The 12,557-nt window shown below is 48.1% G+C and overlaps 1 protein-coding gene across 1 annotated transcript; it reads right to left on the reverse strand.

Annotated features, from left to right (window-relative positions):
• Window positions 1-813: 813 nt before the first annotated feature.
• Window positions 814-6,275, reverse strand: LOC128343852 (vomeronasal type-2 receptor 26-like). Its single transcript, XM_053293285.1, has 3 exons — window positions 5,490-6,275; window positions 5,147-5,179; window positions 814-1,010 (listed from the first exon to the last, which is right to left on the reverse strand). Exons 1-3 carry the CDS (start codon window positions 6,259-6,261, stop codon window positions 814-816), a joined length of 1,002 nt encoding a protein of 333 aa, XP_053149260.1. The 5' UTR covers window positions 6,262-6,275.
• Window positions 6,276-12,557: the final 6,282 nt, after the last annotated feature.

Consider the following 12,557-nt stretch of genomic DNA (forward strand, 5'->3'; position numbering starts at 1 on the left):
ATGGCCTCCGAACCGATCCGTGCACACTACTACGGGCAAGATTCTGGGTCACAACATCAGTTCACAGGGTTTCAGAAATACGTCAGTTCCTACACCATAGCAGGCAGAAGGAATTAGGTGTTAGAAGTTGTTAATTTTTACCCTCAATAGGTAAAACAGCAGAGCACTATGAAATTAGCACACACTGGAGTTACGGAGTAGGTCGCAGAGGATGGTTTAGTTGTTGCAGCTATTTAGAGAAACACATGGAGATCCTTGTAGAACTAAATACTAAATATTTATTGGTTAAATACACTGGGATAGAAAAGACCTAAACCTAATCTAAAGGACTACATAATGGATGAGTAAGGAGAGAGAGAGATGTTTCATAGGAATTTTCCTCTGGAATAATTTCTGGAGAAAAGTGCTTCTAGGGCCTGTGTCACTTTGGAGTCTGTTATATGATGGGATGCATTGTCCTAGCGTGTTGGTCAGGCAAATTTGATTGGTCAGAAAAAGACTAATTAATTTAATTATTTAGAAGCTGTTTTTCTGCTTCTGAATACTTTGATATAAACATCTGTGCCTCACTTGGCCTTCTTTAAACAACTGTTTGTAGGATCCACAGAGGTATTCCTTAAAGTCTTTGATGGGAAGTCAGGCTTGTGCTCAAACGGAAACTCTTTCTGCACTCTGAGCTGTAATTGTGCCGAGGGGTTCATAGAACCAGCCGAGCCCTGTGCCCAGGAGCTGTCAAGCCTCCGGGAGGAGCCACTGAGATTCCACCCCCACCCCAGGATGGGGCTATTCCCGACACCCCCCCTTCAGCTGCCATCAGCTGCCTCCTTTGGCCACGCCCACCCATTGGCACCCATCCTCCTTCCATCGATTGGGCACCTGATCCATGGAAGGAGGGTGGGCGGAGTGAGCAGGCGAAGGAGGTGGATGCCGCAGTGGCTGCAGGTGGCCAAGGCTGGCAGTGGTGGGAGTCCCGGCCTGGGGGAGGGGGGAGCTCTGCAGCCAGGACTCTCCTGGGGGTGAGTGAGTGGGGGATGCCGCCACGAGTGGGAGGGTCGCCCATGTTCTGAACACGGGCCCACTCTCCCCTTGCTGCCAAAATGGGAGGCACACATCTTAAAACCCTCCTTTTTGGCAGGGATTGGGAAGAGTGCTCAACTGTGGAGCTTGGCGGCTGATTCACACATTTCCCACTCGAGTGTTATTTGTTCAAGGGAGAGTTAGGGGCGTTTCACTCAGTAAACACAATCAAATATGCATAGTGTGGGGAGCAGCAGTAGTTGGGGGTGGAGCTTCGAGAGAGCTTTAGCTTTCATGTAACAATAAGGACATAGGAACATAGGAAGCTGCCATATACTGAGTCAGACCATTGGTCTATCTAGCTCAGTATTGTCTTCACAGACTGGCAGCGGCTTCTCCAAGGTTGCAGGCAGGAATGTCTCTCAGCCCTATCTTGGAGATGCCAGGAAGGGAACTTGGAACCTAGATGCTCTTCCCAGAGCAGCTTCATCCCCTGAGGGGAATATCTTGCAGTGCTCACACTTCAAGTCTCCCATTCAGATGCAACCAGGGCAGACCCTGCTTAGCTATGGGGACAAGTCATGCTTGCTACCACAAGACCAGCTCTCCTCTCAGGATTTAGGACAGCTGTGTCCTAAATCCTGTTGCTCCTGGCATTTCTTCCTGCTGCTCCACACAGGAGCTACTTTCTGTTGCCTAGAAAGGGCCCTTGTTGCACTCGTGCCCTTAACCTGTTGGAGATCCAGCTCCAGATGGCACCAACCTTTCTACTACTACTACTACTACTAGTAGAGACAGATAGTTAGGGCCTCCTTCTGTTTCCTATTTCTCTCTGCCTCTATGACCCCTCTATGGACAGAGTGTACTCAGGAACTTCCTGAGACTGAAGGAACCCCCTTCTTCTTCTTCTTCTTCTTCTTCTTCTTCTTCTTCTTCTTCTTCTTCTTCTTCTTCTTCTTCTTCTTCTTCTCCTCCTCCTCCTCCTCCTCCTCCTCCTCCTCCTCCTCCTCAGAATGCTTCGAGCTCTCTCTCTAAAAGCCAGGCTAAGTGGCACTGCCCTGCTAGCATAAGTCACCATCCCGGCAGTTATCACTGCAGCCTAACCCAGACTAGGCTTCCTGAGCTTGGGTTGGGCTGCACATGAATGTCCCATTGAGCCCATTCTCACGACTGGAGAATAGACTTAGACAGGGGAGGGGAGGAAGCTGTGAAAAGCTTACCTCCCCTGCAGACAATCCTGTCCATTTTGCTGGGTGGCTGGATCGGCTGCCCAGATGATTACCGGCTTCTACCGGTAGCAGGGAGGGAACAGGGAGGTTCCTGATTTCATAGGAATGGACAGGATGTCTGATTCCTGGACTATATAAGCCAATTCTGGACACGTGCCAATCCTAGTTGTGAGAGGCTTGAAGAGGAGATCAGGTGGGAGACTCAGTGAGGGGACATTAGCCTGAGGAAGAAGGTGAAGGCAGATGACCAAGGCAGACCTAGGGGAAGCAGGCCCATGAAAAAGGGCTGAAGAGACAGGTGTGGTTGTGTATTAGTAGCACTCCAGGACTTTCCTAGGAGTTAAGAGCCTGTGCCTCCAAGACTCATAGGAAGAGTGGTTGTGGCTGGAGTGCAGGAGCCTGGAGAAGGACCACAAGGGAGACCTCAGGACACTGGGAAGCCTTTAGCTGGTGTGGTGTAGTGATCAGACACCCCTCTCAGAAAGAGAGTTAACTGCAAGTGAACCCTGCCCTGACTGACAGGCTGGTGAACTCCAGGGATCAGTCAATCAGCACACCAGGTGGGTGGAACCCAGAGAGCCTGGGGGAGGGGGAAGAGAAGAGGTTCTTTGTTAGAAGAAGCTGTCTGGGAGTGCAGATAGGGGGTAGGGGTGTGCACGGAACTGGCTGGTCTGGTCCAGTTTGAATCCAAACCAGAACAGTCCAGTTTGGACCAGCACCCCCATGAACTCACTCGGTTTGCTTTTATCCAAGGGGGTTGTAAACTTTTATTTTTTAAAAAATAACCTATTCCTTACTAAACTTTAAAAACTTACTCCCTTGAAGGGGGGGGGGGTTCCTCCAAGGTGATGGGTTGTGTGTGTCTGTGGATGTTCCCCCTCCCAGCCAGCCTCCCTTCCTTCCAAAACTGGCCCTTGCAGCCATTCTATGGCCCATTCAGGAGGTGCCCCCTGTGCGGTGGCCATTTTGGAGGCTACCACACCTGCACAATGGGCCTCTGCATGGCCTGGCACTACCCAGGCTGCACAGAGGCCCATTGTGCAGATGCGACAGCCTCCAAAAGGAACACCACACTAGGGGGAAAGGCCCGAACGGGTGGAAGAATGGTTGAATAGGCTAGTTTGGGAAGGAAATAAGGCTGGCAGGGGAAGGGGGAGCCTCCGTGGACCCCCCTCTGCCTCGGAGAACCCACCTGGAGGGGGTAAGTATACTCTTAAAAAAACCAATGCTTGTGAATCCCCCAAACAGGCTCGGGTGGGGGGGATGTCCGGAGTCGGATTGAACAAGGGGTGGTTTGGATTTACCCTGAACTGGAACCACACCTGCTTGGACATCCCTAATAGGGGGACATGTGGCCAGGAGCTTCAAGAGAATGTCGCTATTGGGAAGCCAGGAGGGCAGGAAGCTTGAATTCTCATCCAGGATTTGCTGAGTTCAAGCCAAAGCAAGCCAGGACTTCTGGCTTCTGGAAGTTAGTCTAGGGAAATGTTTGTTTAGTCAGACTGTGCGTTAGACTTTCAGTTTTCTTTTGTGTGCTTTGCATATCCCCGATACTGTTCTATGATGGCTTATCTGTAAGCTTTTAAAGGTGCATTTGTATTTTCCTACATCCATGTTCCATGCAACTGGGTAAGCACGATTTTTAAAGTGTGCCACCCCAATATCATGTGGGGTGTTTTTTGAAGGATTCTTGTAACCACCGAATATTTTTACCTTTAACTAAAAGTTGAGAGAGCCTCAGACTGAAACAGTCGGAAACATGTGAATAACCTCCACCCGCTCTTTTGTTTTCTGCAGTTTTAAAAAGCCTCTCTGAGTGGATTTTTGACTCAGGAAATGGGGGAGTGAAAAGCGTTTCTCTCTGGTGCAAACACGCCACAGGCTGGGTCAGCAGTTACCAGTTTCCTCAACATGTGCAGCCTGGAACATGGAAGATTTTTGTATACTTTTCCAATATGAAAAGAAAAAGAGTTTTCCCTGGAATTCCCACCAAAGCCCAGGGGGGATTTAAGCTCTGTTGATAAGTGGGTGGTGGTGGCAGCCTTAGAATCTACCAAGATTACAAGAGAGTTTGGAGAGAAGCTTTGCTCAGAAAGCTGGGGGGATGATTCAGCAGTTTTCTTCACCTCACACGTGCCTGCTTTGAGACAAAGGCATGTAATCCGCTGCATGTGGCCAAAGAGCTACTGTATGTGGAATTCCAAGGCAGGTAGGATCCATTTCAACTGCCAGGGGTCAGGCTGGGCCCAGAGCACTAGAAAAGGAGGGAGCATTTCTAGTATTTGTAGGTGTAGTATTGCACCATACAATCGCAGGTGTGAGTTCCACTGGGGAAGAGCTGGGATAATCTGACCTTAGTTTGGGATGGTGAGCCGATGGGGCTGTAGCTCGGGGCAGAACATCTGCTTTCCACGTAGAAAGTGGCAGTTCCAATCCCTGGCATCCTGGCAGGAAGGGCTGGCAAAGAAACCCTCTCTGAAAACTTGGCCAGCTGCTGCTGGTCAATGGGCCAATTGGTCTGACTTGGTATAAGGCAGGTTCCTACTTGCTAATCCTTGCCACTCCTTTAGTAGCTACACCTCTCCACAGACGAAACATTATTTGCTTTGAGAAACTTTTATTAATGCTCTGTGTAATCATAGCAAATCTTATATATTAATAAACAAGCATTATTGTTTTAAAGAACTCTCTTTGTTTTTGTTCTGACATGCCTAAAGCCTTTAACCATCTGCTAAAGGAGAAAGGCTTATTTAAGTAGACATTTTGTGGCTGTGTGGTGCACTGGAGATGACTGAAGCTATAAAATAAATATCCTACAGATGAGGGAATTGTGAGGAGGGGATCTCCATGGTCCAGTCCTCCACAGTAATCAATAGTTGTGATTATGCTAAAGCTCTTACCACACTCCAAACATTTATATGGTTTCTCCTTATCTAGAAAGGGAGAGACTCTGACAGAAGTTCTTTTCACACCTTGAACATTCAAATGGCTTTTCCCTGATGTGGAATCCAGCAATAGAACATTGTAAGCCATCATAGTGCCACAACTAGCAACCAGTGATATTGTGCATATATTTCTCCATGAATATCTCCATGTGTGAAGGGAAGAGAGTTCTGTTCTCATTCCAGCTCAGAACATTCATTGCTAGGACAAGTACAAGTATGTTGCTACAATTCAGGAAGTGGTGGACATCTTGCTACCTCGGGCAAGAATGATATACTAAAGATCAGGCACCAGCTTTACTTTTCATCATGAGGTGCTCCTTCGTATTCAGATCAGGTCTCAACACGATAATGTAGCATTTGGGAATAAAAATGCAGCCTAGTAACCCAGCACTGGAGGCCAAGATGGAGAAGATCTGCACGGCCACCATGTATTTCCCTTTCGTACTCAGATAGGCAGGCACAAAGGACACCCAAACACTGCAAAAGACCAGCATACTGAAGGTGATTAACTTGGCTTCGTTGAATGCCCCAGGCAGCTTCCTGGCTAGGAAAGCCACCATGAAACAGATGGCAGCCAGGAAGCCCATGTAGCCAAGGGCAGTATAAAACATGACCACTGAGCCTTCATTGCACTGCAGGATGATCTGTCCAGGCTGGGAGTGCATGTCAGAGTCTGGGAAGGGTGGAGAGATTCCCAACCAGATGGCACAGATGCCAACTTGAATACCAGAACAAGAAAGAACAACGGAGTTGGCCAAACTCTTTCCCAGCCATCCCCTCATCCTGTTTCCTGGCTTTGTGGCCATGAATGCCACCACCACAGTGATGGTTTTTGCCAACAAAGAAGAGACAGAGACTGAGAAGATGATGCTGAAGGTTGTTTGTCGGAGAAGGCAGGTTACTCTCCCAGGCTGGCCAATGAACAGAAAGGATGACAAGAAAGAAAGGAGGAGGGAGATGAGGAGAATGTAGGAGAGGTCTCGGTTGTTGGCTTTGACCATTGGAGACTTGTGATATTTAATAAAGACTCCCAACATCAAAGCTCCATTTAGAGACAAGAAGAGAGCCATGGAAGTGAGGCTGATCCCCAAAGTTTCTTCGTGAGCCAGGTAGCTTATCAACTTGGGGAGACATTGATTTTGGTCTTTGTTGGGATGCTGGTCTTCTGGACATTTATTGCAATGGTCTGCATCTAAACAAAACAAAATCCGGACTGGCTTGGATTGCAATAACATCTACTGCCCTGCTAACTGGGCAAAGAGGCACCTTTTACCGTGGTGATTCTCTGTATTTCGCAGGGGGAGAGTAACTGGCCCTATCCACCCTCAGCACAGTACTTCCAGTGACTGTTGCTGGTGTGTGTCTTATGTTTCTTTTTAGAATCTGAGCCCTTTTGGGATAGGGAGCCATCTTATTTGTTTTATTTTTCTTTGTAAACCGCCCTGAGCCATTTTTGGAAGGGCGGTATAGAAATTGAAATAATAATAATAATAATAATAACAACAACAACAACTTCCCAACAGTAATGTGTTCTATTAGATTCTGTAAAAGTTGTGTCTATGGTGAGAAAACCTATATGCAATCATCAGACATGTTGATCATGCTCAAATTATTAGGGACTGACAATGGTTATATTGCAGTCTTTACTTATCCTTGTACAGGAAGCCACTTAAACTAAAGAACAATAATCTGATATTAATTACTAACTAAAACATAGTGTAAGAAAACAATATATAGACTAACAGTCTCTCGTGCAAAGAGAGGGAGAACCTCTCAGTTTGAATTCAGGATAGCAAGTGAAGAGGAGACAAACAAAACTAGACTCCACCCAAAAGCCAGTACATGGATTCATTCAAATGGACAAACGTACTGCGTAGAGAAGAGCACAGACCCTGTCCAGAATGTTAGGGTTAGGGTTAGAGTAGGTTATTATGGACAGGGAGGTAAAAGGTCACTGGTAGAGGAGATGTATTGCATGCAGAAAACCCCAGCTTTAATCTCTGGCATTATCTTAAAAGCCATCTTCTGAATGACTGAGGATCAGAGTAGAGGGACCTGAGTTAGATGGGCCAACTGTTTGTTTGAAGCAGTGGCTACATTCACATGTAACGCAGAACCTCAGGTCCATGCCTCCCCTTTCGCCACTCTCTCGTCCGAATTTGGACTTTCAGGATAGCACTCTCTCTGCAGTCTGTGAGACTGCAGACAGCTGTGTGAGCTAGCTGTGTGAGCTTCCTTCTTTACTGAAGGACAGCCCAAACAGCCAATCACACTGGAGTTGAGGGAGAGGCTTCCTCTCTCAACTCCGGTTCCAGGAGAAGCAGCCTGCAGTTTTGAATTCGGATGTACCGCAGGCTGCCTGGAACCCTGGGTTGAGGCGATGAAACTCCCTACAACCTAAGGACTCAGCTTGGAGTCCCAATTCTGAACCCTCGGTTTCATTGGCACGCCAGATTCCGGTTCTCCGCATTTGGATGTAACATCTGCAGAACCGCAAGCATATTAAACTGCGGTTCCTCAATTTGTGCAAATGAAGCAAGTATGTAATGTTTTTGTTATTATTCTATTTTTTTAAAAAAAGAAATTGAAGGTGAATACTAATTGTTGGTTAAGAGTGGGTGAAGCATGGGTACAATCATTGGCCGACATCCTGCGTGCATGCAGACAAAGGAAGCATGCATGCGGCAGCTTCAGATGTGTGTGCACTTGATCACAAACCCCTAATACCATTTTCGGATGTCAGCCCTTTGGGGATAGGGAACCATCTTATTTTGTGTGTGTGTGTGTGTATAAATTGTATTGAGAAATTTTGTTGAAAAGTGGAATATAAAAAGTAGTAGTAGTAGTAGCAGCAGCAGCGGCGGCGGCACAGAGGCATGCAATTTTTGCCATTCTCCCCTTCCTTTGGAAGTGCTCTGTGACACTGTGGCAGCTGGAGGGCCAAGTTTGCCCATCCCTGCTTTAACAGCTGCCTGTTTTTGCTGAGGTACAGAACAGCCAGCGTGAGATGCAACATCCCTGATGTCAATGAACTAGCCCCAACTCGGTAATGTCTTGAGGCTTTGTCATGCAGCCATGCCATAAGGGTGTGCACAAAATCAACTGACCTGGTTTAGCTTGAGCCTGAACTGGACCCGAACAAGACAAGGCCAGTTTAGTTTCCTCCCCCATCGAACCCTTCCAGGTTTGGTTGTGGGGTTCGCGAGTCAAATTTTATAAAAATATTTTTTGTTAGTACTTACCCCCTTTGGGGGCTTCTCCAAGGCCATGGGGGGGGACATGAGGTCCCCCCTGTCCCCACCAGCCTTCCTTATGGCAAAAATCTCCTGGTTCGGGTATTCTTTGGCTGTTTCTGAGCCTTCCTGCCTTGCAGCCACCATTTTGGAGACTGCTGCACATGGGAAATTGGCCTCTGCATAGCCGGGGTCATGACACGGCCATGCGGGGGCCCATTGGGTTGTGCGGAATCCTCCAAAATGGCTGCCTTAAGGGGGAAAAGGCCCAGATAGGACCAAAGGGCTGTTTTGGTTCCCGAGTGTTGTCCTTTCCCCTGGAATCACGTACCTTCCTGAGTGGAAATTGTCCCTTCTGCACACAGAAAACAAGCATAGCAGCAAATGGGCTTCTTTTCCTGGATCACCTTCATATAACCAGGGCGACAGCTTTCGGCACACCTCGAAGGAGGCAGGGTCTAACCATAAAGATAAGGAACATCGAGCAAAGCATGTGAGAATGGATCACAGTGCAGGAAAAAGTTCAATGGGACTGGAGGGATGCTGTGCTTGGGCTGGATAGGGCCAGTTGCTCTCCGCTGGCTAAATAAAAGAGAACCACCACTTTAAAAGGTGCCTCTTTTCTCAGTCAGCAAGTGTTAAAATATATTCAAGGGAATGAAATGGAACAAATGGAGATTTCCCAGGCAGCAGGCTTTAACATGGGTTTACTGTGAGGCTTTACTGTGAGTTCAGATTTGCCCCCCAAAAACCTATGCATAAAATGGTGTCACTTTTAACCCCACACATAAATCAGGAAATAAATCAGGACATAAATAAGGCATAAAATGTGCCATTAAAATTCCAACTCGTATGTGAAGTACTCCCCAATATCTCTCATGGACTTCGGCTTGAATCCAACTGATGTGTGAGCACCTACCCTCCATTCTGAGCTAAAAGCCCCCTCTGGAAATGCTCATGGTTTCTTCCCCCACCTGGTGAAATCTCCTGGACCACCCTGTTGTTTCCTGGTCAATGAAGAACTGTAGCTCTGAGGATCCGTGTCTGTCTATACTCCCAAATTTCACTCCACCGAAGGACTTATTGGGAAATGCCACCCAGTTCATACTATCAAATTTGGCTGCCAGTTCCCCGTTCTCATCCACATACACTCCATCCAGGGAAGAATTGTAAAAATGCATGTTTCCCAGGAAAGCGTGAAGCTAGAATGACAGAGAACACATGGGCATTTAGCAAACAGGAAACCAAGTTTTGAACGATCGATTAGGGTGGTGCATTGATTCCAAGTTGGTGCAGTGATTCCAAGTTGGTGCAGTGATTCCAAGTTGGGAATGATGGGAGTGTTGGAGATGGAGTTCCAGTGCATCGACCTTTTGCACCAACTCTCCTAATGACCACTAGGGGCACTGGGAGTAGAGATAGTGAGTAAGGGTCACCCTAACTGTTCTACCTGTCTCTACTCTATGACCCCTGATCTGACTCTTCCACACTTCCTGTGATGATTTACAATCCTTCCTTTCCTCTTAGAGAACAGATGGAAACATCTCTCTCTCTCCTTACCTATTCATCACATTGTCTTTTCGATTAGGTTTAGGCTTTGCACTCCAAGTGTACATAACCAATAAATACTTAGTATTTTATTCTACAAGAATCTCCATGTGTTTTCCCTGAATAGCTGCAAGAACTAAACCCTCCTCTGCTACCTACTCTGTAACTGGAGTGTGTGCTCATTCCTTAGTGCTCTGCTGTTTTATCTACAAGATCTAAAAACTAACAACCCGCAAGGGGGAGTAGGGCGGTGCGTTGATGAGGCACAGTGTCGCTCGCACAGAACCTCTCCCATCATTGTTAGGAGTATGCATGGGGTGGCAAGTGGTGCAGAGCCAGCAAGTCCACTTCCTTCTGGGATGCCTGGCTCACAGTACTCTGTATGGTTGCCATATGCTTCCAGGCTGACTATATGTGTGTGGAGGTGGGAGGTTAAAGTGTTAGACAAGGACGAGTGAGACAGACATTCCAATCCCCGTTCAGCCATGACACTCAGGGCTCTGGGTGACTCCACCACTTTTCTCTCAGCCTAACCTACCTCACAGGGTTGTAGTGAGAATAAAATTAAGCATGTAGGCCACTCTGGGCTCCTCGGAGAGAGATCAGAGTATAAATGTGAAAACAAAGTAATGGACCTGAATTCTTTACCCTACCATTTATCCACTGACTGCAGCATTTTGGAGACGACTAGAAATTCTGACTATGGAGGGGGAGGGGATTTGTTTTCTGACTGTGGAGCCTAGAAAATGGGCAAAAGGAGACACAGGGTGTATCCAGTTAGTGAGGAGGCAAATGCCACTTCAGGTGACAATGAATGCATTTACACAATCAAAAACTGTGTTCTACCCAGGTTTGGGAGCTGTGTATGATCCAGGGGCATAGCTAGGGGAGAGGGGGCCCGTGTTCGCCCCTATTCCTGGTGGGCCTTTCAGGGGCATAACTATAAAAGGGCAAGGCGAGACAGTTGTCTGTGGGCCCACTGCCTTGGAGGGGGGGGGGCCCCGAGCAAGTCACATGACTGACTCCCCCAGCTGCCCACCCGCCTGGGCTTCCTACAGTTGTATTCATCCTCCAAAATTGATGTGAGTGTTAAGACCTGGAGCTACCAGAACAGCATGTCTTTCTCTAGTCCCATTAAAAGATTTGCATCATCCACAAAATCTTGTCTCTGGGCCCACTCCAACCTTGCTTCGCCCCTGGGGCGATAATGAGGGTTAAAAAAATCCTTGATTTGTGGCAGCTTTTCTTGGAAAACCCGAGCTTTCTTGAATACTGCGGGACTTCTCCTTTGATGTGTAGATTGGCCTTTGGCAGTAATTCATGTTATGGTCTGCTTTGAGTGATTTGCAATTGCCAGCACTGGTGGGGAGGGGTTGGGGCAGATTGGTGAATTTCTGTTCTTCCATAACCAGCTGTCAAGCTCTCTCATCTCCTTCTCTGTCTCTGATGTGATTGGAGTATCTGCGGACACTACGCTCAGCCTCCACCTGCCTTGGAGGGTCAGCAAATTGCCTGCCCACACCTCTGGTTTGTTGTGGGGAGCAGATCCAGCCCCGCGGCCACCATGTGACCCCTTTCCCTGATTGCCCTTGTGGTGGTGGTGGTGGTGGGGTGATGCCGTTGGAGCAAAGTGCCTCTGGAATGTGAAGACCTCCCTGCGTTCCATCCGCTCGCCTGCCTGCCTTCCCTTCCTTGCTCTAACCCGTAGTGTGTGCCTGTTGTTTTTCTGGCCACCAGTGTCAGATCCTGGGCTCGGAATGGCAGAAATCAGTGACGAAAATCACCATTGGGGCACACCAACCAGGAGGATACTGGGGATAGACTCCCAGTGCTGAGCAAGAAGTGCAGGGATGCAGCCGCAGTAGCAGCAGGGGGGTGTCAAGTTGAAGCAGAGAAGCTTCTGCAGCCATCCTCCTTTGCTGCTTGGGGGGTCCCGGGCAGGCGCTCCATGCCTGGCAACACCCTACCCAACCCCAACCAACACCCCCACCTTGCCTGCCAGCCCCAACCAACACCCCCACCTTGCTGGTCAGATAGAATCCAGGAGCGCCACTGGCTTCTCCAAACATCACCCACCCCCAGCCAAGTCATGCGAGAAATTGTCACCTTTTCCCTCAATAGTGGATCTGGGCTATCCATGCTGGGTTGGGAGGACACCGGGTGCCCCAGACAACCTGAGATTCCTGGGTTAACTCTCTCCTTCCCAGGAATCTCTGGTGGTGAGAACAACCTTAGATGCTTAAATGCAACAGTTTACCTCACTATTACATTTGAAATCTCAGTAGCTGGATCTCAGTTCACGTCATAGTTTAACTATGGGAAAATATGATCTTCAGTAGAACTCTCTCTGGAGGACAAGCATACCTGCCATGCCTGTAGCCTTTGAGGTTGCAGCCTGTCTCCACCCACCACCATCCTCTGCTTGGATCTGGATGAGTATGCAGTGTTCAAGGCTTGGGCCACTCCATGGACAAGACTGTAAATGCTGTAGCTGTCTAGAGAGAGTATTCTTTCCACCACCTCTTGGGGCAGGGTCTCCAGGGTCTCTTTCTCTCTGCACCTTGTCCTGCCTTTCACAGACAATG

The sequence above is a fragment of the Hemicordylus capensis genome, chromosome 2 (genome assembly GCF_027244095.1).
Source record: "Hemicordylus capensis ecotype Gifberg chromosome 2, rHemCap1.1.pri, whole genome shotgun sequence".
In the NCBI taxonomy this organism is placed as follows: Eukaryota; Metazoa; Chordata; class Lepidosauria; order Squamata; family Cordylidae; genus Hemicordylus; species Hemicordylus capensis.

What these genes read in the sequence shown, in the direction of transcription:
- LOC128343852 (XM_053293285.1), bottom strand. Translation starts at nt 6,261, where the DNA reads ATGGCTCTCTTCTTGTCTCTAAATGGAGCTTTGATGTTGGGAGTCTTT. An exon ending in GGAGCACCTCATGATGAAAA is followed by an intron (nt 5,180 to 5,489) that starts GTAAAGCTGGTG and finishes CTCCCTTTCTAG; the next exon opens with ATAAGGAGAAACCATATAAA. An exon ending in ATATAAATGTTTGGAGTGTG is followed by an intron (nt 1,011 to 5,146) that starts GTAAGAGCTTTA and finishes ACTCACCCCCAG; the next exon opens with GAGAGTCCTGGCTGCAGAGC.